A 27,689-nucleotide genomic window follows, 5' to 3' on the forward strand; every position below is an offset into this window, starting at 1 on the left:
CCCTAAAAAAAAAAATGTGTTATTTGTGTAATTAGAAGAAAGATCCTGGTGGCCTGCCTTTTCATTTGGAGAGGAGGAAAAAAGTGTTTCAGAAGAAGCAATGCTTTGGAATTGGAGAAAAGAACAAAGGAAGCAGACCTTATCTCGTTCCAAAGAATGTGTTCCAAATTAAGTCAACACCCGTTGATTGAAAGAGGCAGGTCTGGGTCCCGTACAAGGAAAGGAACATTAAAACATACCCAGGGAATTTACTTTTCAATAAAGGAAGCCTTCAAATTCAGACTCCAGAATACTGAATGCCTATCTCCCAAATTTGTATATAAAGAGTAATAAAGATTTAACGCTGTATTTGAAGCAGCGATCCTACCACTTAAAATAACAGCAGTGGTGGAGTGGAGTTGGACAACCCAGGTTCAGATCCTGGCCCTGCCTCCCACTCACTAGTTGAGGGACGATAGCGAGTCCTTTGACCTTGCTGAGCCTTAGTTTCCTCATCTGCAAAATAGGGATATGAATACCTATCCACTGGATTATTGTAAAGTAACTGTCGGCCTGCTGAATTACCTGATGAGGAAGAAATCATAGAATGGTAATGTTAAAACTAAAAAACTCCTTAAAAGGGAGTTTATCCACTTCCCTTGTATAATGATCAAGGAAACTAAGACCAGAAAGGTCAAGTGCTCTATCCATAGTCATCCAGCAAGACCAGTACCAAGACCCAGGTATAACTTGGGGTCCAGTGCTCCCCGTCTTATATCAGGTGCCACCCACAACTGCAGTGGCATCAAGTTGTTAAAACCTCATTAATCCAGCAGAACGGGTTTTTTTCTTTTACCCAAGTGGGTCAGCAAATTTAATTCTTCGTTGAAACTACTCCCTTCCTGCTTCACTTTCAGCTGAGGGATGGTGTACGGACAGCGTGCCAACAGGGCTAGCGATGGACTTTCTGATACAGAGGCCAGTGCACCTTTCAGGAGCAGTGAGCCACACCTCTAAAACGTAGTCACAGGAACCTTCTAGAAACTTTGAAGCTGTGGCTTCTACACGTATAGAACACCTCCAGTTATGTTAGCTTATAGCTCTTCTAGAGGGTAAAAAATAAGCTCTAAGGTTAAAAGAAAAAGTGAGGCAGGGAGGTAAATGATCAGGTTTTCATAGTAATAGAAATTGAAAAACACTATTAGTATATAAAAATAAAGCATAGTAATAGAAAAGTACTGGGAGAATATGTCCTGTTGCTTCTCAAGGGAACACGTGGTCACAAGTTAGAAATGGGCAGCATAGCGGTGCATGTTCCAACGCCGAGCTTGCTGGACCTTGGGGCTTTCAGTCTGGCTTGCGTCAGTTCTGGTGAGTTTGTCTACTGCTGCAAGTGAGAGAGAAGGATGAAGGGGTCGTGTAAGAGTGAGGACCGAAGTATGTGAGCTGTTCTGAACTCTGGAGCCCTCGGCCGTAATACAGCCATCATTGTATCTTCCGCTCAGTTTTAGGCTACTTCAAGAGAATTCAGTCCCTTATTTCCCCTGGATGATGTTTTTAAAGTCTCTTGCCCATTTTTATTATCAGAGGTCTCTGTTCTTCTTTTTAGGGGGAAGAGGGAAATGGGGAGGTTGAGGGTTTGGGGGAAAGGAAGCTTCTTCTCTTTGGTGTATTGTAAACTGACTGTTTCCCAGTGTAAGTGCGTTTTTGCACACTGAGTTTCAGGGGAAAATGTGCAGAGCCACGTTTCTCTGTTGTTCACAGACCTGAGGATGGCGGATGAAGAGGTTTGCCCAGGGTAGCAGGTGTTATAACTCCACGTCACCAGCTTCACACCTTCCGTTAACTGCCACCTTGAACCAGGAAATTGAGAAAAGCGTTGCTGAGCCATTTGCTTAACAAGTGTTTCGGTTTTTATGTGTTCACATTTTCCTGATTGCATTTGGAGGGGTGAGATGGGCAAGTGTAGCAACTCCTGGATCATTCACTTTCTTTAAGACCATTGAAAAAGGTTTATATGCCTCATTTGAAAATTACGGTATTTGGTATGCTTCTATAGTCTTTTATTATTTGTATTACTACCTTGAGTACCTTTATTAGGAAAAAAATAACCTAATGAATTTGAACTCCTTGATTCACCACAAACTCACTTCCTGTTTTTGTTCATTTACTTATGTATAATTTTACATATTTTGGCGATTCCTGTATGTGCCGTTTGGCACTTTAGTGGGTCGCCCACGTCTGCATGCTCATCACTTTAACAGCTGGCTAGTATTTTATTCTCTTGATGCTCGTCTCTTGTTTAGCCATTCCCTACTGTTTCCAGTTTTGACTCTTAAAGGTGGTGCTACTGGCTGCATCTTTGTGAAAATGGGTTTTTTTTTTCCTTTGGACCCCAGGCTTCTAGAAAGTTGCTTGTTCCCCTAGGAGGCTGTCCTCGGGTGGGGAGGCTGCAGCAGTGTGGCGCCTGGGCATTTCTGCCGGTCAGCAGAGAAGGGCGAGGCCAATGTGACTTTCCCAGCCCAGTGTGAATGGTCCTATGGAAAACTCCAGCGTGCAGCTCACTGCTGATTCAGTCACAGGCCTCAGGGCCGGGCTGGCTGTGCCAGTCTTCTGTCCCCGCTGAGCTCTGAGCATGTTGAGTTTTTATTATTACAGAGAAGAAGGAAACTCACTGCCCGTCGTCGCAGGGCAAAGCCTGGTTCTGATGCAAAGGGGGGTGCTTGCAGATGGAGACATGAGGTACCGCCTTCACTCTTTCGTTTCCTCTCTGTTCTGCTCTGTGCCTTGGTATGTCAGGACTCTTGGGGATGCCCTCTGTTGAAATGTTGAAACCATGAATGAATCATCCCCAAAATATTTAGACAAAGTAGCTATGAAAACCAGAGCTCTAGTTCCGAATGAAACAGCTCAGGGGAAATGTGTGCCTGGTGGTGTGTTTACTTTCATGCTGATGAATGTCTGCAAATAGATAGAGCTACTGGGGATCCTATTCATGGAGACGCTTTAGAAAATAAATAGGAGCGGGTTTGCATGCTTATATTCCCTTCCAAATATAGAAAGGTATAATTCACGTTTCGAGTAGCCTGGGGGATCTGTAAGAGGATAAAACCTGTATTTATCCACTCTAGTGATGGGGAAAATTATACTTACACCCAGAGTGGATTGTAAAAATTCAGCGTGTACTTTCTGAGGTTTTTCACTTCTTTGTAAAGTAGGCAGAGTATTTTTATCCTATAACGTTTTCTGGTATGAGTTGCTGTAGGCTCTTCAAGGAGGTCTTTTTATATAAGTAACCGTCAGAGCTTGGTTGTAATTTTTTGCCTCTTGACTTTGTTGAAATGACTGAGTTGGCCTTGCACTGTGAAATTTGATGTTCCAGAAAATGGCTTTCTACCTAAGAAGTTAGGATAATCTAGTTCCTTCCTGATAGTTGATGGTGGCATTATCTGTGCTCCTAGTGGAGATTTGAGCTTATCTGAATGCATCTGGGAAATGAAGATAATGGTCTTGCCCACGTTGGCGATGAAATACAACACCAAGAAACAGGATGGTTAGGAAGCATCGTGGTCAGCCTGCTTCTGTAAATTAACTGCCTGTTGCATTTTAGCACACATGTAACTATACTTAATCATTCCACCCGGCTGTTGTAGTTGTTGCTTGTATCTTGCTTGTCTGGCCCTAAGCACGGTGACTTCGTGGCCAGATTTATTTTTTAAAATCTTCAGCCAATTGTGGAACACATGAGCTTTTAAGAGGATTTAGAATTTTCAATTCACTGGTCTGGTTTGTCGTGAGCCTTGCACTTAACAGCAGGTTCCACAAGAATCATGTGTTTCTTCCCAGCGTAGTAATCTGGGCCAAAGTCTTCAGAATGTAAAAAGGTCGAGATAAAGACCAAGTTTATCAGCAGAGAATTAGCAAAGGGAGGGGAAAAAAATAGGACGGGGGGTTAAAGTGGGAAGTGGTAGAATCTGGCTTAAAAAGTACCCTGGCCGGGTTTTATTTGCTACGTCTTCCCTTGCCTCTCATCTGTACTTTGCAGAATAAATGGGGTAATGATTATTAACACACTTTGTAAACATAAAACACTATACAGATATTAATGATTCTTGTTCCTGGTGATTTAGGGACTGTCTGAAGTGGTCCTTCCACTGTTTGTATCGTGTGTCAGATTCAGGAGAAAGGCTGGTTTCCATTGATCTGGACTTGAAAGAAACTCAGCATGCCCACCCTGTTGGGGTCTGTGTCACAGCAGGTCTCACATGTTCCAGCATCTTCTGCCGAAAGGCATATGAACTTGGGACAACAAGAACGGCCACTTTTAGAAGATCTTATCTGTGGGGTCTGACTGCCAGCTGAAGAAGTTTCTAACCCGGATCTTTGAAAGCTTCTTATTACCCTTCTCATTCCCTCCCCAGCCCCCACCCCTGGGAGAACCTGCTGTGCTGAGCTGTGGACTGTTGCCATCTTTCTGCAGTTGGCTAATTAATTAGCACAATCTCTTTGGAGCCCTTGAGGCCCTTGCTTCTGTCCAATAGCAGTTGTTTATCTGATGATCTGCTTGGCTTGGGCAATTGATTTCCAAACAGACAGTAACTCTTTATGAGCTGCTAGCGCTGGGATCGCCAAGCTCACCTCCCCTGGCTGTGCTGATGGTGAGTTACTGCTCCACCAAGGCTGTGCTGGGGACTCACTTAATGTTGTGCAAACAAGGGAGAATAAGAATGACATTGCAGGCGGAGTGGCATTTCTGGAAGCATTTTGGTTGTTGTTAAAATAATTTCAGTTTAATGTTCAGCCTGACCTCTGGGAGATCTTGCAGGTTTTGTGAAGAGTCATAAATCTCACACGTGACCCTAAATACACCCGCGCTGCTCCTGAGGGGCGCCTTTCACAAGGCCCTGCTTCCCGAGGCCTATCTTGTTTGACCTGGCCAAGAGCCCAAAAGGCTGCACCCGTGGAGAGTGGTGTTTGATAGGGTAGGGCGAGCTGGTGCTGTCTACCCTGCCGGGAATGGGAAGGGCCAGGAATGGGAAGGGCCGAGAGGGACCTTTGCTTCCATGGGCTCTGGGAGTAGCCGAGGGGCTTGAAACAAGAATGAAAGGCCAGAACCTTGCAAGAGGCCCCATGCAGTGGGCAGACAGGCTAGTGCTGAGGCCCTCAAATTTCAGAGGGTGTGAACATCTCCACAAAAATTCCCAGGCCTGGCCTGAGTCTCTGGTTCTTTAGGTCTAGGAGAGGCCCAGGACTCTGAATTTTTTTTGTTTTTTTGGTTTTTTTTTTTTTGTTTTTTTGCTTGAGGAAGATTAACCCTGACCTAGCATCTGTGCCAGTCTTCCTCTATTTTGTATATGGGTCGCCGCCACAACATGGCTGACGAGTGGTGTAGGTCCACACCCAGGATCCGAACGCGAGAACCCAGGCCGCTGAAGTGGAGCACACCAAACCCTAACCACTTGGCAATGGGGCCAGCCCCTGGACTCTGAATTTTAACATAAGCAAGAAAAACTTGCATAAGGGACTTGGTATTAGGCCTCAGAATAGTCCTGGGCTCTACCCCATTTAGCTTTGCGATGCTGGACAAGCTAATGTAATCTTTTTCTGTGAAGTGGGTTTAATGCCTCACAGAGTTGTTGTAAAGATTACATGAGATGATATACATAAAGCGGTAAGTGTTCAAAAATGGTATTATTATAACTGTATTTATTATTGTTGTTATTATTATTGATACATAGAGGAGGAAGAAGTTTAAAAGGCTAGGGAGAGGGGTAAAACCACAGTGGAAAATGAAAAAACAAGGTATCTCAGGGAACCCTTGCAACAATTAGCACAAAAACGTATGAATCCAGTAATCTTCAGAATTGGCCAGATCTTGAAATCCATTTGCGGCAAGTGATTTTTTAGCTATTAAATAATAATTTTTATTTTAATCTTTTGAATAATTAACTTATGCACATATACTAGAAGAGGTATGCGGTCAAAATTCTTCCTCCCACTCCTTCCTGCTATCATCCTCCTCGCCCCCCATAACACAAGTAACCACTTATAATGATACACAATGCATAATATTAGTAATAATAATGATGTTTATTTACCACTTACTACATACTGAACACCTTTCTAAGGGCCTTGAGAATATTGGCTTGTTTAGAAGCTCTGAAGCAGGTGTTGTAATTTTGTCCTTTTTACAAATGAGGAAACTGAAGCACAGAGAGATTGACTTGCCTACGATCACTCAGCTATGTGGTGGAGCGGGTTTCAAACCCAGGCAGTCCAGCCCTGGAATCCATGGTTTTTCCCTTATATCATCCTTGAAGAGTCTCGTTATGCAAGTAAAGCAAATATGAAGATGTTATATTTCCCCTCATTTTTCCCCACAAGGTAGCATGTCGTTCTCATTGTTCTGCACCTTTGTTTTCTTCAATACTTACCACTACTTATCGGAAATCATCCCACATTGGGAAATACAGAGCTTCCTCATTCTTTTTTACAATACTGTGTGATTTGATTAAAGACCCAATCAGGATCCTGTTGATCATCCAACCAGGAAATAAAGACTGAGCTGGGTCTTTGTACCTGTCCTGCTGGTCCTTATGGGTGTGAGGGGCCAGTTAAACAAACTCACGTCTGCCAGCCTGGTCTTTTAACTGAGGCAGGCTACTGAGATTCAAAATTGGAAATGAGAGAGGCGGGGGAAAGGGGAGAAAACCTATCAGTCTAAAAGTGTTTCCAGGTAGTATTAGAGTCACACACTCACTTTACTTGAGAAATACTCAGGCAGAACAATCGTCCTGTGTTCCTGCAGAATCAGCAACTAGGGGCTGCCCTAAAATAGGCCCCTCTCAGAAATCAGTTCCCTTCCTAAAGATGAGGCTGTGCTTAAAGTCTCTGCAGCAGCCTTGCAACCAGACTTGGCAAAATGGAAGTAATGGCACTACTCTCCCAGGAGTCTCAAAGGGAGAATGGAGGTGAAAGGGAGATGATCCTCAGAAGGTGCCCCACAGCCTCACAACTGTTCGGGGCAGACTCTGCTCTCTTGGACTCTGATTCATGCAGAATGCATCTATATGCAGTGGACTTTGGTCTGCTTTTTTTTTTCCTGATGCTTGCTCCCTGATGCCTTCTGGACAATCTTTTCCTCCTTTTATTTGTCTCTCTAGTTACATGCTTTAAGCTGACCATCAGGGCTTGCTTCCCCAAAGCTAAGCTACAGATGGAGTTGTCCCATGGCTGGCACCTCTCAGGAAGATGTATTCAATGGGAACGAATTGATCATCACTCTCTGATTCACATCTGTGGTCTGGAAAGACCTGGGTTTAACAAAAAGCTGTTTTGGTTAGAAGGGAAAAATTAATATTGACAACTAAAATCCAGAAAGGGGAAGCAGATATTACGTTTGTTTTGAAAAATAAGAGTTCAATTTAGGGGCAGGATAGGTCAAGGAGATTTTTCTTACCTCTCTTTTGAGATACTTACCAAGGATAAGATCACATTTCGTATTCAGTTTTAAGGTACTTTTCGTAACCATGGAAAGTATTTTCTTTAAAGGGTGTATATCATGTATCTTTATTCTCCTATTGTGTTCCTTTTTTTTATTGAGGTCATAATAGTTTATAACATTGTGAAATTTCAGTCATACATTATTATTTGCCAGTCACCATATATATGTGCCCCTTTACCCCTTATGCCCACCCCCCAACCCCCTTCCTTTGGTAAACACTAATCTGTTCTCTTTTTATCTTCCACATATGAGTGAAATCATGGGGTGTTTTGTCTTTCTCTTTCTGGCTTATTTCACTTAATACCCTCAAGGTCCATTCATGTTGTTGCAAATGGAATGATTTTGTCTTTTTTAATGACTGAGTAGTATTCCATTATACATATACATATATATACATATATATATACACCACATCTTCTTTATCCATTCATCAGTCGATGGACACTTGCGTTACTTCCACAGCTTGGCTATTGTGAATAATGCTGCAATGAACATAGGGGTGCATAAGTCTCTTTGAATTATTGATTTCAAGTTCTTTGGGTAAATACCTTGTAGTGGGATAGCTGGGTCATATGGTATAGCTGGGTCATATGGTATTTCTATTTTTAACTTTTTGAGGAAGATCCATTCTGTTTTCCATAGTGGCTGCACCAGTTTGCATTCCCACCAGCGGTATACGAGAGTTCCCTTTTCTCCACATCCTCTCCAACATTTGTTATTTTTTGTCTTGGTAATTATAGCCATTCTAACGGGTGTAAGGTGATATCTCATTGTAGTTTTGATTGCATTTCCCTAATGGTTAGTGATGTTGAATATCTTTTCATGTGCCTCTTGGCCATCTGTATATCTTCTTTAGAAGAATGTCTGTTTATATCCTCTGCCCATTTTCTGATTGGGTTGTTTTTTTGTTGTTGAGTTGTATGAGTTCTTTATATATTTTGGAGATTAACCCCTTGTTGGATAGGTGATTTGCAAATATATATTCTCTCAGCTGGTGGGTTGTCTTTTCATTTTGTTCCTGGTTTCCTTTGCCTTGCAAAAGCTCTTTAGCCTGATAAAGTCCCATTTGTTTATTTTTTCTTTTGTTTCCCTTGCCCGAGTAGACATGGTATTGGAAAAGATGTTTCTAAGGCCAATGTCAGAGTGTACTGCCTATATTTTCTTCTAGGAGTTTTATGGTTTCACATCTTACCTTCAAGTGTTTAATCCATTTTGAGTTAATTTTTATGTATGGCAAAGATAATGGTCTACTTTCATTCTTTTGCATGGGGCTGTCCAGTTTTCCCAACACCATTTATTGAAAGACTTTCCGTTCTCCATCGTATGTTCTTGAGTCCTTTGTCGAAGATTAGCTGTCCATAGATGTGTGGGTTTATTTCTGGGCTTTCAATTCTATTTCATTGATCTATGTGTCTGTTTTTGTACCAGTACAAGGCTGTTTTGATTACTATAGCTTTGTAGTATATTTTGAGGTCAGGGATTGTGATGCCTCCAGCTTTGTTCGTTTTTCTCAGGATTGCTGTAGCTATTTGGGGTCTTTTGTTGCCCCATATGAATTTTAGGAGTCTTTGTTCTATTTCCATGAAGAATGCCCTTGGGATTCTGATTGGGATTGTGTCAAATCTGTAGATTGCTTTAGGTAGTGTGGACATTTTAACTATGTTTATTCTTTCAGTCCATGTGTGTGGAATATCATTCCATTTCTTTATGTCATCATTGATTTCTTTCAATAATATATGATAGTTTTCATTGTATAGGTCTTTCACCTCCTTGGTTAAATTTATTCCTGGATATTTTATTCTTTTTGTTGTGATTGTAAATGGGATTGTATTCTTGAGTTCTCTTTCTGTTGGTTTGTTGTTAGAGTATAGAAATGCAACTGATTTTTGTAAGTTGATTTGGTACCCTGCAACTTTGCTGTAGTTGTTGATTCTTTCTCACAGTTTTCTGATGGATTCTGTAGGGTTTTCTGTATGTTGAATCTTGTCATATGCAAACAGCGAGAGTTTCACTTCTTCCTTGCCAATTTGGATACCTTTTATTCCTTTTTCTTGCCTAATTGCTCTAACCAAAACCTCCACTATTATGTTGAATAGGAGTGGCAAGAGTGGGCACCCTTGTCTTGTTCCTGTTCTCAGAGGGATGACTTTCAGTTTTTCCCCATTGAGTATGATGTTAGCTGTGGGTTTGTTGTATAAGGCCTTTATTATGTTGAAGTACTTTCCTTCTATACCCATTTTATTGAGAATTTTTATCATAAATGGATGTTGGATCTTGTCAAATGCTTTCCCTACGTCTATTGAGATAATCACGTGGTTTTTATTCTTCATTTTGTTAATGTGGTGTATCACATTGATTGATGTGATGTTGAACCATCCCTGTGTCCTTGGTATAAATCCCACTTGATCATGGGTTATGATCCTTTTAATGTATTTAAACCAATCGGTTTGCCAATATTTTGTTGAAGATTTTTGCATCTATGTTCATCAGCGATATTGGCCTGTAATTTTTCTTCTTTGTGTTCTCCTTGTCTGGCTTTGGGATCAGAATGATGTTGGCCTTGTAGAATGAGTTAGGAAGTGTTCCGTCTTCTTCAATTTTTTGGAATAGTTTGAGAAGGAGAGATATTAAGTCTTCTTTGAATATTTGGTAGAATTCTCCTGGGAAGCCTTCTGGTTCTGGACTTTTATTTTTGGGGAGATTTTTGATTACTGTTTCAATCTCTTTGCTTGTGATTGGTCTATTCAGATTCTCTATTTCTTCTTGATTCAGTTTTGGGAAGTTGTATGAGACTAAGAATTTATCCATTTCTTCTAGATTGTCCTATTTGTTGGCATATAGTTTTTCATAGTATTCTCTTATAATCCTTTGTATTTCTGTGGTATCTGTTTTAATTTCTTCTCTTTCATTTCTAATTTTATTTATTTGAGCCTTCTCTCTCTTTTTCTTAGTGAATCTAGCTAAGGGTTTGTCAATTTTGTTTATCTTCTCGAAGAAGCAGCTCTTAGTTTTGTTGATCCTTTCTACTGTTTTGTTTCTATTTCATTTATTTCTGCTCTAATTTTTATTATTTCCGTCCTTCTGCTGACATTGGGCTTTGTTTGTTCTTCTTTTTCTAGTTCTGTTAGGTGTTGTTTAAGATTACTTATTTGAGATTTTTCTTGTTTGTTAAGGTGGGCCTCTATTGCTATGAACTTCCCTCTTAGGACCACTTTTGCTGCATCTCATATGAGTTGGTATGGTGTATTTTCATTTTCATTTGTCTCTAGATATTTTTTTTATTTCTTCTTTAATTTCTTCATTGATCCATTGGTTGTTCAGTAGCATGTTGTTTGGTCTCTACATATTTGTCACTTTCCCAGCTTTTTTTTTGTGGTTAATTTCTAGTTTCATAGCCTTATGGTCAGAAAAGATACTTGATGTGATTTCAATCTTCTTAAATTTATTGAGGCTTGCCTTGTTTCCCAACATATGGTCTGTCTTTGAGAATGTTCCATGTGCACTTGAGAAGAATGTGTATTCTGCTGATGTTGGATGGAATATTCTGTATACATCTATTAAGTCCATCTGGTCTAGTTTTTCATTTAATTCCACTATTTCCTTGTTGACTTCTGTCTGGATGATCTATCCATTGATGTAAGTGGGGTGTTGAGATCCCCTACTATTATTGCGTTGCTGTTAATTTCTCCTTTTAGGTCTGTTAATAGTTGCTTTATGTACTTCGGTGCTCCTGTGTTAGGTGCATATACATTTATAAGTGTTATGTCCTCTTGGTGGAGTGTCCCTTTTATCATTATATACTGTCCCTCTTTGTCTCTCATTGCCTTTTTTATCTTGAAGTCTACTTTGTCTGATATATGTATGGCAACACCTGCTTCCTTTTGTTTGCCATTAGCTTGGAGTATTGTCTTCCATCCCTTCATCCTGAGCCTGCGTTTGTCTTTAGAACTGACAGGTATTTCCTGGAGGCAGCATATTATTGGGTCTTACTTTTTAATCCATCCAGCCACTCTGTGTCTTTTGATTGGAGAATTCAATCCATTTACATTTAGAGTGATTATTGATATATGAGGGCTTAATACTGCCATTTTATCACTTGTTTTCCAGTTGTTCTGTATTTTCCTTGTTTTTCGTCCCATGTATTTCTATCTGCCAGTTCAGTTTGGTGTTTCTTTATGATGATTTTCTCAGTTTTCTCTTTATTTATCATTTGTGTCTCTGTTCTCATTTTTTGTTTAGTGGTTACCATGAGGTTTGTATAAAGGATTTGGTACATGAGATAGTCCATTTTCTGGTAATTTATTTCCTTAGTCTAAGCAGGTTCCACCCCTTTCCTCTTCCCCATCTAAGTTATTGTTGTCACAACTTATTCCGTTTTGTGTTGTGAGTTTGTGATTAAAATGAAGTGATTATAGTTATTTTTGATGCTTTTCTTCCCTTTATCTTTAATGTTATAATTATTTGCTAACTTGTTCTGATAGAGAGCTGCAGTTTTCTGATTTTGTCTGTCTGTTTATCTCCCTGCTCAAGGCTTTGTAAACCTTTTTTTTTTTTTTTCAGGTATGAGGGCCTTCTTGATCATTTCTTGTAGCGGGGGGGGGTGGGTCTTGTGGCGATGAACTCCCTCAGCTTTTGTTTATCTGGGAAAGTTTTTATTTCCCCATTGTATTTGAAGGGTAGTTTCACTGGATAGAGTATTCTTGGCTGAAAGTTTTTTCTTTCAGAATTTTGAATATATCATTCCACTCTCTCCTAGTCTGTAAGGGTTCTACTGAGAAATCCACTGAAAGCCTGACAGGGGTTCCTTTGTAGGTTATTTTCTTCTGCTTTGATGCCTTTGATATTTTTTTCTTTGTCATTGATTTTTGCCAGTTTTACTAATGTATGTCTTGGAGAAGGTCTTTTTGCATTGATGTAATTAGGAGTTCTATTGGCTTCATTTACTTGTGATTACAGCTCCTTCCCCAGGTTTGGGAAGTTCTCAGCTATTATTTCTTTGAACAAGGTCTCTGCTCCTTTCTTCAGGAAGAAGGTATTTTCCCTCTGGAATACCTATAATTCTTTTGTTGCATTTACTAATTGAGTCGTATAGTTCTCAGAGAATTTCTTTATTTCTTTTTAGTCTTAGTTCTCTCTCCTCCTCCATCTACAGAGTTTCTATATTTCTGTCCTCTAAATTACTGATTCTGCCCTCCATAATATCAGCTCTATTTTTTAAGGACTCCGGATTTTCCTTTATCTCATTCATTGTCTTTTTCATCTCCAACATTTCTGATTTTTTTTATAGTTTCAATCTCTTTTGTGAAGAATTCTCTCTGTTCATTAATTTTATTCCTGAGGTCATTAAACTGTCTTTCTGAGTTTTCTTATAACTCGTTGAGTTTCTTTATGATAACTGTTTTGAATTCACTGTGATTTAGATTGTAAATTTCTCAGGATTGATTTCTGGGTACTTGTCATTTTCCTTCTGGTCCCGAGTGTCAGTATACCTCTTCATTTTTTTTGCTGGGGTGGACTTGTGCCTTCACATAGTGGTAGTATCTGGTCACAGATTCCACGTGCCACCACTAGGGGTTGTGGGGGCAGGAGCTGTGTCTTCTGAGCCTTTGTGACCCCTGTGCCGGCAGGGCCCATCTGTGTTTGCCCACTGGACGCTTCCGCTTTATGCATGTATGTGCAGGCACTCTGGTGGGGATCCCCTGTTCTGGCCAACCAGTCAAACTGGTGCTCCAGATGGGGAGGGCAGGGGGGGCGAGCAGGGGCGCTTTCTTTCGCGTGCGCAATCTTGCACGCCCCTCCTCTGCACTCACTCTCTGCCAGCTTGGGCTGATCAGCTTGGTGTGGATACCCCCACAATTGCTTAGCTGCCTCAGTGTGGAGTGTTCCCACAGACTGGGAGGCAACTCAGTGAGCACAAATGTTCCCACAGAGGGCTGCCTTTTTCCCTTTCTGTCAGTGTCACCCGCTGGCCGCTGCACAAAGTCCCGTGCCCTAGATCGCCGCCACTCAGGGAGGGAGAGGAGATCTTCTTACCTCCTTCCACTGCTTCCCTGGGGGTCCAGCACCCGCACCTTCAGACGTATGGCTGTGTAGATCTCTTAGACATCTATTGTGTTGTGTGAGTGTCCTCTTTTGGTTTATGAATGTCCTTTTCGTTGTATCTTTGAGGGGAGAGACTAAGGGAAGAGCTCACTCCACCATGATATTGATGTCACTATCGTGTACCTTTTTTTAAAAAACAAGTTAATTTTCCAAATTCTATCCTGATTGAAGTGGAGTCCTTTTCTTTTTCATGTAACTTATATCCAAGCCTATTTTTCTTATAAGAGGTGCTCACTGATTTTGTTTTTCTCGTCATTGAGGATGGGCTAATGGCAGCTTACTACAATCACAGCTTGTTTATTACTCTGATATCGTTGTAGACTTTGCTTTAAAATAACCCATATTGCAGAAGATAGAAGTAGAATGTTATCTCTGAAAGGGCTTTAGTGCATAAACTGTGAGCTCCAGCCTGCCAGAGTTTTTGCCACTCTTATTCAGATCATTGAGTGGCCTTAAATTAGCTAAAGACCGGTCAGGACTCAACGAGAAAATGCAGGTGAGAGTTTTAACAAGATCCCAGACCATAGTAAGCACTGACAGATGTCAGTTATTGCTATTATTGCCTGTAAGATGGGTATGATTATGTTCCTCCACCTACCTCAGAGGCATCAATTGAAGACCAAAGAGTCTGTGTGCATATGAAAGACTGTGTGCAATATTTTAACATGCACAGAGGACACTGTCAGTAGGGGTCATTGACAGGGGGACAATAAGGAAATAAATCCTACTCCTCCCTGCATGTGTGTCTTTGAACATTATAGAGACTCACCTGGCTGATATTCATCTCCTATGAACTTTTATAGAGGCCTGGGAGGGAGAGGACCTGCTGCCGTGAATCTCCCGTCTGATTTTGTGACAGCCACAGAAGGCTCCGTTTTCCAGGAGGGGAAGCTGCTGCTCGGGGAGGGGCAGCAACTCACTGGCCCAGGTCACACCTTGTCTGGCCTCAAGTCCAGGGCTTTTTCATGCTGCCTCCCTAGGGGAAGAAGTGTGAGGAAAAACTGGCATTGATCCTCAACTCCAGAGAGAAAACAGAGAAAGGAGTCTAGAGAAGATAGGAGAACAAATACAGGATATTTCTCTTTTAAAAATAAAACAATATCATAGAAGAAATTTGGCCTTATAAAAGTGGAGGATAAAGTCGTGTTGAAGTTGAAAAATAGCAATAAAGAATCTGAAGGTTCAAGACACAGAGCTAATCTGTGATCTGGACCAAGGTAGGAGGGGCAAGGGGAAAGAACATGTCCTTTCAGAAATTCTGAGAAACTCCAGTGGATAAGATTCAATGAAAACTCAGTAAAATACCCTCGGACCCACAGTTGTTAAGTAACAAACTTAGTTTTCACTTTCACTTTCCTTCTTCCAGCTTTTGATGAGTGATTTGAGAGAACAGTGAACAGATCATTCTAATAAATACTCAAGGATGTAGGGCTCTCAAATGCTGATGTGATGTCTGAGACCTAAGTGATGGTCCCACTTTGCTGACCACTAGCTGGATGACCTTGACAACCTCCTGCCTCTCTATGCACCTCAGTTTCCATATCCACGAAATGAGGGGATAAGACTCTATTCACTCATTCATATAGCAATTTTTTTTTAACCTAAACCTAATTGCCCCAACTAGAACCTCTCATAGAATATTTAGTAGAAGTGGCAAGAGTGGATGTATTTGCTTTGTTCCTGATCTTAGGGGGAAAGCATTCAGTCTTTCATCATTACATATGATATTAGCTGTGGGTTTTCCATAGATGCCCTTTTCAGGTAGAGTTAGTTCCCTTGTAATCCTTATGTAGCATTTTTATCCTAACAGGGAGTTGGATTTTGTCACAATTTTTTTCTGCATCAATTGATCAAATGGTTTTTGTACTTTTTTCTGTTAATATGATGTATTATATTAATTGGTTTTTGGGTGTTAAACCAACCTTGCATTCCTGGGATCAATCACACGAGGTGGTGGTATATAATCCTATTTATGGATTACTGGATTTGGTTTGCTATTTTGTTAAGGATTTTGGCATCTGTATTCCTAAGGGATATTGGTCTGTAGTTTATAAAAAATATTTATTGAGCAACTGATGTGCCAGGCATTGTTCTAGGTATTAGGGATTCAGTGATTTTTCAGAACAGATAAAAAATCTCTTCTCTCATGGAGCTTACATTCGGGTGGATGATTAGCAAGGCTGCTCCGCAGTCGCATTTGGAGTTTTTTTCTCTGTTCTCTCAACGATGCCCTGTGTTCCAGCCTTAGCGCCTACGTGCCAGACTTTTGGTAATCTGGATGGTCCATGTCTGAAGCTTGGAAAAGGCCTGCTTTCTTTTTTAAATTGCTCTTCCTTTTTTTTTCCCGTTTAATGTAAATGTTAATTGAATGATAACATCCACATAGGAAAGTGCACACACTTACAAATTATCACTAACTGACATACCCATGTCACCAGCACCAATATCAGGAAACAAAATATGACCAGCGTCTGAGAAAGTCCTTGTGTCCCTTCCAGTCCCTAACTCTCCCACCAACAGAGAAAACCTTTGACTTCTAATAGCAGGTATTAGTTTTTTTGTACGTGGGCTCTTTCTCTCAGCATTATATGTGTGAGATTCGTTCGTGTGGCTTCGTATTGTCATGGTTTATTCATTCCCATTGTTACCTAGTATTGCATTATATGAACGTTCAGTAATATCCATTCTACTGTAAATGGACAATGGGATTATTTCCTTTTGGGGGCTATTACTAAACATTCCTGCTGTGCACATGTGTGGATCTGTCTTTTGGTAAACATCTTTGCTCTACTTTGCGGTATATACCCAGGAGTGGAATTGTTCTGTCATAGGATATGTTTAAGTTCAGTTTTAGTAGATGCTGCCCATTTTCTGTGATGGATCTACAAAATAGGCTCCCACTAGCAATGTATGATAATTGCAGGTGCTGCACGTGGTTACCAGTACATTGTGGCCCTTCTGGTGAGTGCATACTGTATCACATTGTGATTTTAATTTGCATTTCTCTGACATCTAATGAAATTAAGTGGGAGATCCTGTTCCATTTAACTGTGACAATTAAACAGAGCCATCTGTTCACCGCATGTCTTATTTTCACAGATATTGCAGCTTTCTTGGGCACCCCTTTCATGCTAGTAATAAAATCAAGAGGCCATTACTATCCAAATGTCCTCCACAGCCCCTGACTGGCTTTCTATTTCCCCAGTATGAAGAAGAAAAATGGCTCAGGGAGATCAATCAAGACCACCCGGGACCGAGTGCCTACGTATCAATATAACATGAATTTTGAGAAGGTGGGCAAATGCATCATCATAAACAACAAGAACTTCGACATAGTGACAAGTAAGTGTTGTGGGCATGGCCTAACCTGTCCTGTTCCCTTCCAGTTTCTTCAACTCGGGTTAAGACTTGTTAGCAGACGTTCATCAGAAAAATGCTGTGCCCGTCTGCTGTGGCAGACAGCCCCTCCAAAGATGGTATCTGCACATCCATGAGAGAGGGATGCAGGAAAATCGGGAACTCTCAGTCTGAGGTCCTGCCATGTGCATTAGCTGACGTGGGGCTTGGACCAAAGGGCTAAGAATCAAGGGGAGCTGTTTGACCTTGACTGGAGCTGAGAGTTACCATGATGAGGCTCACCTTTTGTGGGCAGGCTGAGTTACCCTCTCCTTTGATTTTGCTTCTTATTTCAATTGCTCATTTAATTGTGACCTTGGCAGCGTTGTTTACACCTGAGCACCTGGCCTGATGATGCCGGCATGCGGTGCTCAGCTAGGGATTGCTCATCAGGGACTCGATGCTTGATTCACACAGGAATGGGCACGCGAAACGGGACAGACAAAGACGCTGAGGCCCTTTTCAAGTGCTTCCGAAACCTGGGTTTCGATGTGGTCATCTATAATGACTGCTCTTGTACCAAGATGAAAAATCTGCTGAAACAAGGTACATGCCTACCCTTCCTCCCTCTGTCTTCTTCCTGCTCCCGAAAGGGGCAGGGCCCCAGCCGGTCTCAGGAGGACACCTTCACAGGGCAGAGGGATTTCAGCATGGGAAGCCTTTCTTTCCTCCTGGCTACTCCATACCTGTCTCTGGGGTAGGCAGGCCTCTTTCAGGAAACTTAGATCTCTCCCTAAAAAGATGCAAGAGGCTTACATTACAGCAAGAGAAATAGGTTGTGTATCTACAGAACGGTCTCAATTTGAAAAAGGTAATTCCTCAGGATGTAACTTTTCCCTGGTAGCAGATAGAGAACAGTCATCCCCATGTACTTCAGAATGACCTTATTTTTTATACAGCACATACACAAAATTATTTCATTAGATCTTTACCACAACCCCTGCAGTGTTGGCCAACGGAATATTATCATGCCCATTTTATGAATGTAGGGACAGAGCTGTAGACAGAGTAAGGGACATACTGAAGGGACAGTTAGTGGGGCCAGAACCAAATTCAAGCCTTGGTCTTCCGACTCCAGAACAACCGTGCTCTGTATTATACCACACTATCTAGTGGATGCCACCTAGGGTTGTCTGGCATTTAGGGCAAGTGTTTGAAAGTGATACCCCACTAACTCATTAGACAGTGACCCCCGGGCAGTGGACAGGCCCACAGTTCAAATCACTGCTGCTTTTCTTGGCAACACAGCTAAACACAAAGAAGATCCCACCCTGTCTTGTAACACCCTCTTAAATACCCTTTTATATTTTTAAAAACTAGGCATCTCTTCCTAATTTCTTGAAACGTGAATCTTAAAAGCTGACCTTCTGTGCCCTAGTAGAGCACAGGGTAGAGCAGACTGGGAAACAGGAGTACAGTTTGGGGTCTAGTCCAGGTTCTGACAGCTGGGCGGCCTGGGCAAGTGCGCCTTCCTGATTCTTCGCTTCCCAGAAATGCAGATCATGATACCAGCTCCTCCTGTATCTTGGGGTTGGAGTGAGGATTAGCGGAAAGTTTGTGATTGTGCTTTGAGAAGTGTAACGGCCTGTACAGATGTAAGGGCTTGTCCCAATGGCAGTTTCTGTTCTTAAGAAAAGTGAGCCATTCCATCCAAGCCTGGAGCATGTCACAATCACAGAATTCTCATTTATTGTGCTGTCAAAGTAGTAAAGCAGTTATTTTTCTTGACTGTACATGTAATAGGCTCCAGTGAGAGCAAAACTCCCATTTTCCAAGTCTGTCTTAACCGATCTGATCTTAAGCTGAGCGGGAGAAAGAATCCCGTCCCCTTGTACCCCTATTGTCAAAACTAATACAGAATCACTGTGCAGATCGATGCACAGGTGTGGCCACAATGGGCATGGAAGAGGCTGCCCCGGTCTGTCTGGAACTGACGAGGCTGCAGGGCCTTGCAGCGCCCTGGGCGAGACGCGTGGCTGTAAGGCTCCAACAGGTCATGCGACCTTCGGGCAAAGTTGTGGGACCTCTTCAAGATTCCATTTTTTATCAGTGACATAAAGATAAATGAGGCCTACTTCAAGGGGCTCTTGTAGGGATTAAATGAAATAACTCACGCAAAGTACCTAGGTCACTGTCTGCACAAGGTAGGTATTCCAGAAATTCTAAATCTTGTTCTTCCCCCATCATTGATCATCGAGAAGAAAGCGTAGGTTAAATTAGTTAGCATCACAGAAGCTTAGATGAGTTCAGGCTGAGCTAACTGGTTACGTAGTTTACGATTCCTTCCTCTCATCAGTATCCTAAATTAACAGCCAGCTAGCATTTTTAGTTTTTAGTCTTTCCTTTTCTGTAATTTTATTTTTTTACTTTTTAAATTGTGGTAAAATACACATAATGTAAAATTGGCCATCTTAAACCATTTTTAAGTGTACAGTTGAGTGGCATTAAGTACGTTCAGATTATTGTGCAACCATCGCCACCGTCCATTGCCAGAATTCTTTCTATCTTGCAAAAGTGAAACTGTCTCTGTTAAACACAAACTCCCCATTTGCCCCTCCCGGAGCCCCTGAGAACCACCGTTCTGCTTTCTGCCTCTGTGAACTTGACGACTCTAGGTACCTCAAAAGTGGAATCATAAAGTATTTTTCCTTTAGTGACTGGCTTATTTCACTTATCATGATTTATTTTCTTTACCAAATACTTGCATGATATTTATTATGCAGCTTGCTTTACGAATATTCATTCATTTAATAGATACTATTATATCCATTTTACTGACAAGGAAACCAAGACACAAAATGGTTAAGTAACCAGTGCCCAGTGTCACAGACCTAACAGACAGTGGGGCCCCCTCTGGCACCCCAATATGCTGCCTCCCAGCAGCTGCCTGAACCCCTCTCACACTTGGGGCTCACTTCCTCATGAGGCAGCCCCATTCTGGTTTCAGACTGAGTGTTCTAGAATTCTCCGTCTCTCTAACTTCTCTCCTCTACAACTCCTTCTCTCCAAAGAGGTGCTCCTCCCTCTGAGTACCTCTCTCAGTCGGTGGCAGCTGCCAGCCTGGAAGAGAATACTGCATCTGAGGTCCCAGAGGACTTATTTTTTAACTTCTCAATGTTCAAATCGCTTGCTTGCAGCTTCTGAAGAGGACCACAGAAATTCAGCCTGCTTCGCCTGTATCTTATTAAGCCACGGAGAAGAAAATTTCATTTATGGAACAGATGGCATGACACCAATAAAGGACTTGACAGGCCTTTTTAGGGGGGATAGATGTAAAACCCTTTTAGAGAAACCTAAACTCTTCTTCATTCAGGTAATCACTTTTCACAACCAATACAGTTGAAAATGGGAAAAGATTAGAGAGTTAGATTGTATCATTTTTACACATCTGTGTGCTGTTTCAATTGGGGTATGCAAATTTGGGTTTTGTTTTTCTACCTCTAAATGCTTGGCATCTGTGTTTGCATCAGATCACAAATTCTGAGGGTTTCTTTAAAAAATTGCAGTACTTTTATTTGCTTTGTTTACTAATTTGACACATTCGTTCATCACATTATCATTGAGCTCCTAGTTCTTGCCAAGCACAGTTCTAGGCACTGGGACCCGGAAGTGAACAGCACGTGTTTCTATTCCCGACCTCATAGAGTGATCTCTGCTTTGACACTCAGGCTTGTCGGGGGACAGAGCTTGATGACGGGATCCAGGCCGACTCGGGGCCTATCAATGACACGGATGCTAATCCTCGATATAAGGTCCCAGTTGAAGCCGACTTTCTCTTCGCCTATTCCACAGTTCCAGGTATCAAGTCCGCTGACTGGACCATGCCATTCCACCATCAGAATGTAGGCCTGGGGCTGTATTAGTTTCATGATGCTGCAGGGATAAATTACAACATAGTGGCCTGAAACATACAAATGTATTATCCTACAGTGCTGGAGGTCGGAATTCCAAAATGGGTTGGCAGGGCTACATTCCTTCTGGAGGCTCTAGGGGGAACAGTCCTTGTCTTTGCTTTTTCCAGCGTGTTAGAACCTCCTGCCTTCCTTGGTTATGGCCCCTCCTCTGCCCTCAGAGACAGCAGCCCACCTCTCTCGGACCCTTCTTCCAACCTCTCTTCACTTTCTCTGACCACAGCTGGGAACAGTTCTCCTCTTTTAAGGACTCCCGTGATTACATTGGGCCCGCCCAGATAATCCAGGATAATCTCCCCATCTCGTTTCCATCACATTAATCACATCTGCAAAGTCCTTTTTGTCATGTCAGGTAACATATTCACAGGTTCCAGGGTTAGTGCACAGACATCTCTGGGAGCCATTATTCTGCCTACCTCAGGGATATATTCCCTTTTTTCTCCAAGAAAGCTGAATTCTCTCATTTATTGTAACATATTCACAGGTTCCAGGGTTAGTGCACAGACATCTCTGGGAGCCATTATTTTGCCTACCTCAGGGATATATTCCCTTTTTTCTCCAAGAAAGCTGAATTTTCTCATTTATTGTTACTATTATTTTTGGTAATTATAAGAACAAACGTTTCTACAGCACTTTAAAATTTACAGGGTGTTTTTCATGTCTTCCACCTCATATCATCCTTAGAATAATCATGTAGGTAGTTAGGAAAGGTGTTATTGCTGTCCTAATTTTACAGATGAAAAATAGAGGTTGGGTGAGCTTAAGTGATGTGCCCAAGGTCACATAGAGATTTCAGTACATGATAGAGCCATAGCTCAGGGCAGGATTCCTTTACTCTGCAATCTGTAAACAGGCACCAGAAAATGCCAGTAATGAGCAAGCCTACTTATTATTTACCAAGCTCTGCGTTTGCCTGAGTCAGTTCAGTGAAAGTCCTTCCTTTGTTCTGGGTAAAAAACATTAAGTTAGAATTCTCCCAGCTGTAGTAGTTTGTCAAGCGCTTGATACAAAGGCATTGGGTACAGTAAATAGGTTGGTGTGTTTGGATCCCAGCTCTGGCAGGATCTGCAGATGAGATTTTGTGAGAATGATAACTTCACAAGTTTTAAGGATCGTGTAAGAAAATAATTTGGTTGTCCTGCTCTTGAGGGGGAGGCGGTATGATGAGGGCATATATCTGTGTAAACAAACCCAGTGGTGGAGTTGTGGATTCTCTGAGCAAGGACTGGTGGAACTAAATGAGGAAGTGTGGACTCTTCTAGGGAGGCAGGTGAGAGAGGCTTTCCTAGAAAAGAGCTGCTGTCACTGAGTCTTGAAAAATCAAACAGGAGGAAGGGAAAGGTGGCTTACCAGACAGAGCACCAAGGGGTCAGATAGCCCAAAGCACTGGTAAAACTCATAGAGCTGGAGCACAGGGTGTGTTAGTCTACTCTGGCTGTTGTAACAAAATACCACAGACTGGGCGGCTCAAACAACAGAAGTTTGTTTCTCACAGTTTCTGGGAGGTTTGAGATCAAGGTGCCACCAACTTGGTTTCTCATGAGGGCTTTCTTCCTCGCTTGTAGACAGCTGTCTTCTCACTGTGTCCTCACATGGCAGAGAGATTTGGAGATGCCATAGCATGGGGTGTGACAGGGCATTGGCAAGGTTCTGACCTGGGCAGGTAGGGAAGGGGCCCCATTGTGATGCTGTGCTAGGTGGCCTGAACTTCAGCCTCATAAAGGAGTGCGAGGGAAGTGGTTTAGGCAGGAAAGTCTCAGGATAAGATTTGTATTTCAGAATGGTTACCTTGGAGCCCTGTAGGACAGGGGGTAGAGGACACGAACTCAGGGGCAGTAATGAAATGGGTCCATCCTCACCAGGTTATTGTATTGAATGAGATAAGTTATGTGACCCCCACTCTACAAATGAAACACATTGTCATACCGCTGATGCCATAGGGCTCAAATCTTCCTGCTGGTAGTTGCCAGTACTCTGTGCTGCAGGAAAGAATTCTAAGTGCACCTCAATCATTTTACAGAAATGTAAACATGTTATTTCTGTTTATTGTACATTGATTCAATAACTGATTGTTACAAATGATAAAGGTGATGACCTCATTCTCCTCAAACTGGCGTGACCAATTGGCAGTAGGAGGAAGCACAGCTCATCATGAAAACCAAACACAATTTTATTTTGTTTCACATTGTCCTTTTAAATCAGGGGGAATGAGAGTGGTGGAATCTTCCCTCGCCCCTGGATGAAAACTCCAGAAGGTCCATAGCTTTGCTGCTCATGCAAAGGTATTAGACGATATTGCGATCACCTTTTTAAGTCATAGACAGTCGCAGCACTGGAACCAGAATGTCCAGTCTGGGTGACTAAGACCCTGAACCTGACTTGGCTTTAAATTTCCCTCAGTTCGAGATCAGCCCTGCTGTAGGCCTAAGCTGCTGAGGGGGCCTTGATCCTTCAGCTTTCTCACCTCTTCCTCCACTTGCCAGATCTCTTTTTAGATTCTCCAGCATCAAAAATGAGAGGGAAGGAGGCGAATTAAGGATGATACCTGGGTCCCTTGCTCACCTGGCTTCTTGTGCTCTGGACCAGTGGGATGATTAAAACTGGGTGCTTTCCTCTTGAGCTCTTTCGTGAGTCCCTGGTTCCCTGGGTCCTGTTCCTCCTTGGCCCTTGGATTTGCATCTCCATTCCTGGTTATGTATTGTGATTTCTTCCTCAACTCCTGGGCATCCTCCAGGCTGCATGTCCAGCCTCTGTTTGCTGAGGTCTTCTTGCCTCTTCGAGAAATCCTGTTGGAGAGGACCCAGGGCATACTGAGAGCCAGCTTTCTCTGCCACAGACCATGTGTGGTCCACGAGAAACAAAGCCCTTGCCGTTACAGTGCTGGCCCTCCCAGGGCAGCCGGCTCTCCTGACTCTGCCCCTAAGGTAGTTGATCATTCAGCTGCCTCTCACCTCTAGATTTCTTCAACAGGAGCCAGACTCTAGTTCCATGTCCACATCCCAACAGCAGGAACACATCTCAAAATTCTCTGAGGTCCCCTGCAAGTTCCCCTCTTGAGGCTTGCGTAAGTAAGTAGTACCCACCCCAAAGGATGGTGAGGAGTTCCAGAGCTATGGAGTGGTTCTCCAGCATTTCCTTTGGAAAGTTCCCTGTGCGACTTGTCTCACACTCACTTCGGTATCCAATATGTATCCATGCTGGAGCACCAAAGGTTTTGTTGAGCGTCTTCATGCAGCCCTCTAAATCTAAGATGTTTGCTCTCTGAGCACAGCAGCATAATTCTCATTAGGGCCTTGCACGCAGAGTAGGGTGAAATAATGTCAGAAAAGCAGGTATGAGAGCCCCAAACACTGAGAGCTCATTCTGGGTGGTGCGTGGAGCAGCAGCCGGGTTAGCTGATTTGATCTTCTTTCTCTCCTGTTGAAGGCTATTACTCGTGGAGGAACCCAGGAAGTGGCTCCTGGTTTGTGCAGGCCCTCTGCTCCATGCTGAACGAGCATGGGAAGAGCCTGGAGATCATGCAGATCCTCACCAGGGTGAACAACACGGTGGCCAGGCACTTTGAGTCTCAGTCCGATGACCCGCACTTCCACCAGAAGAAGCAGATCCCCTGTGTCGTCTCCATGCTCACCAAGGAGCTCTACTTCTCAAAATAACCATTCCAGGGGTGCATTCTAGCTGAGAAGCTCCAGATCATTTGTTGATGAATCAGATTGTTTTTTAAAGCTCTTGAAATATCCATAAATTCTAAAGGATTTTAATTTCAGGAAAATTTATTGATTCAACAGGAAAGAAACTTTCTGGTGCTGTCTTACCTTCTCTGAATTTTCAGAGGCGCTTTTTTTTTTTACAATATTATTCATTTGGTGACTTTGTAATTCCCTCTTAAGGTTAATTTTATGTTTGTATTTCTTTCTCCTTGTTGGACTTAGTACATACAACAGAAATAACCTCTACACATGGCTCTAGGCTGTATCCACTGTGATTGGTGCTGACGTTGCTAGACAGTCAGAATCATTTTTGCACCTGGCAACAGAGAGTCCCAGCCCTGGACAAAAAACAGCCAACGGGATATTGGCCTGTATTGTAGAAAGTGGGTACTGAGTGTGGTTTGAGTGATTTTTCATTGACTTAGGGCAGATTCTCATGCAAAAATTCCCAGGTAAGTTAGAGGAGAAAAAAAATGTAATGATTCTCATATGTTTCAGTCAGAATCGAGTCGGGAAAACAGAAACCATTCTAAGTGTTTCAACAGAAGGAATTTAATAGAGAAAATTGACTGACTTAGATGATAAAAGAGAAGCCAAACAAAGGGAAGCTGTTACCGCCTAGGGCTCTGAAGAGGTGTAGTTCCCTGAGTCCAGAAGCTGGGGTCGTCCACAGGAGCTGGAACCGTAGGGGGGACTGCCTGTTGGGAGCCAGGACCACCAAGGGGTTGTGGAAAATGGAGCCATGGTAGGGACAAAGCCACTGCCTGAGATGAGGCCATGCCAGATGTCAGACATGGAGAAATACCCTCGCTTCACCTCTCCTTCTGCCCTGGAGTTTTCCTCCAGCACCTTACCCTTCCAACCCTACCAGGAAGCCAATGGCAAGAGTCCTGGGAAAGGTGATTTCCTGCAGTACCGAGCAGAGCAAGGGATAGTGAGACAGGGGAAGAACAAGAAATGGATATAAGCCTGGCCCATAATGTGAATACAAGTAATCATATTCCCTGATGTTCAGTAATTCCTCCATCCAATCATTTATTCATTGAGTTGTCAGATAGTCTGTGTATTGCGGCTATGTGAAAAATAATCTGTTTTAGCTTTAAAATATACCTGGAACTTTTTAGATTATCCAAAGCCTTATTCTGAGTATATTTTTTATTACCTCTAATTCTCTAAGCAGGGGAACATTTATAGCAAAGGCTTTTGCACTTTGTTTTTCAAGGTGATGTTATTTTTTGAATTCTTGATAAATTACTGTTTTATTCTGCCTGATAACTGCTTAACAAACGTTTATATTTATTGATTAAAATGTGGTTGCTTAATTCCTAACCTGCTCAGTTTGCTTTTCTTTTGAAGTGTTTTATGGCAGTGGGGAAATGAGAAAACAGGATAAGAATTGACCCTACTGACTTGACGTCAACACAAAGTATAACTCATGTTTCTTTTGAAGCTGAAACACAAATAAAATAATAAGTAAATAATCCCTTAGGAAGCTGAAACTCTTCACATAAAGGGTTAATCAACTGATAAAGCTGTTTGTGATGGGCTGCCATTTATTAATTTGGTAACAGAATCAGATGGTGTAGAAGTATCGTCTTTCAGTGAGAAAATTAATTTAGGGCCAGTTTACTAGACTTGTTCCTGGTTTCCTGCCATCTAAAATATACCAAATGTTCAAAATTTAAGTGGAGATCATGAATCAAGAATCAACAAACATCTACCCTACTATTCCCAGAATTCGCAGGCTGTTCTTTGGAAAATTAAAGGTCCCTATCATAGAAATAAATGTGCCTACATGCATTGTAATTTGAAGTAAAAATCATAGCACTCTAGTTTGTGTCGTAAACTTCATTAAAGAGAGAGAAATGATCCTGTGTCAGGGTTAATTTTTTTAATTCTCTGAGCAGTTATAGGTATTACGCTTACAAATAGTGAATGTTACCTCACGTCCCTTAGACCAGAGAGAGAAATCACTGTTCAGAAAGAGCCTTCGTCTTTGACTACTTCATTGGGCACACACTCTTCTTTATCAATTTCAGAAATCCTGTTCCAAGTTGGGTATGTGTTCAGTCACACCTCCATTCTTAAGCTGTCTGATCTTTTTAAAGTCGGGAATTCCAATGATGTTACCCTAAAGGAGAACTCAATTCAGGTGAATATACATTCCTAGTTGTCATTGTTATTTAGAACCCAAGCTGCCCCTTGCAGGAGTAACAGTCAGAGCACTGCCATTGTCATATGAGGAAGACAGTGCAGGTCTGTGGTGTCCTCACTGGCATAATGGGCTCAAATCTGGGTTTCTCTTTGTTTTTTCTCAGGGTGCCACTAGCCTGTTTTAAGTGTTAGCTGTTAATACATTCACAGTCAGCTTTAGGCTCGACCCTGCGCTTTTTCTCTGAGCAAATTTCCATAAACCATCGTAAGCCTATTATGTTTATGAATTGCTCGAAATAGGTCTCAAAAGAAAGTAGTTCTTTTGTAGGGTTCACTGTATTCACGTGGTTTAAAACCTCAAGGAAACCAAGGCCTCTCCCCAGAAAGGAAAGGATGGCCACTGAAAGGGCATAGATGCTGGTTGAGAAATCCTTTATTTTGTCCAGTCTTGCAGCGCATCATCTGAAATCTATTGTTACGAGCTACCTGGTAACCAAGGAGTGCCTTTTGACTTCCTAGGAGCACACCCTTCCGTCTAGCTTTTCATCTTTCAGGCCCTTTTCCAGCAAACATCTGGCCAGGTGAACAGCTGCGCTGGTCACCAGTTTATAGAGCAATTCATCTGTCATTAGGCAAGGAGACAACAGCAGTAGCCCAGATATCACTAATTTCTGAAGGAATGTCATCCTTAAGAGTTCTTCAAAGATATGCAGATCAAGACGTTCTTCTACACTGTTTGCCTTGTAAATAGTTCAGTATCATGCAACACCAAGACCAAGTGTGTGCACAGTGACATCCCCATCCCTTGGGAGCCTGTCAGAAATGCAGAATGTCAGGCTCCACCCCAGACCTCACCAGAATCTGCGTTTTAACCAGATCCCCAGGGGATCCTTGTGCACATTTCAGTTTGAGCAGCTCAGTTTTGAGGGCAAA

The 27,689-nt window shown here is 42.2% G+C and overlaps 1 protein-coding gene across 2 annotated transcripts in view; it reads left to right on the plus strand.

The window, feature by feature from the left end:
- CASP7 (caspase 7) overlaps positions 1–26,459 on the plus strand; it is a 40,073-nt gene extending 13,614 nt beyond the window's left edge. For both annotated transcript variants that reach the window (XM_058544037.1, XM_058544038.1), the window contains exons 3-7: positions 16,791–16,927; positions 17,399–17,527; positions 20,119–20,294; positions 20,650–20,779; positions 24,319–26,459. In XM_058544037.1, coding sequence (XP_058400020.1) covers positions 16,791–16,927; positions 17,399–17,527; positions 20,119–20,294; positions 20,650–20,779; positions 24,319–24,548 — 802 coding nt within the window. In that variant the 3' untranslated portion in view covers positions 24,549–26,459. The remainder of the gene's footprint in view (positions 1–16,790; positions 16,928–17,398; positions 17,528–20,118; positions 20,295–20,649; positions 20,780–24,318) is intronic.
- The last annotated feature ends 1,230 nt before the right edge of the window (positions 26,460–27,689 follow it).

The sequence above is a fragment of the Diceros bicornis genome, chromosome 6 (genome assembly GCF_020826845.1).
Source record: "Diceros bicornis minor isolate mBicDic1 chromosome 6, mDicBic1.mat.cur, whole genome shotgun sequence".
Lineage (NCBI taxonomy): Eukaryota > Metazoa > Chordata > Mammalia > Perissodactyla > Rhinocerotidae > Diceros > Diceros bicornis.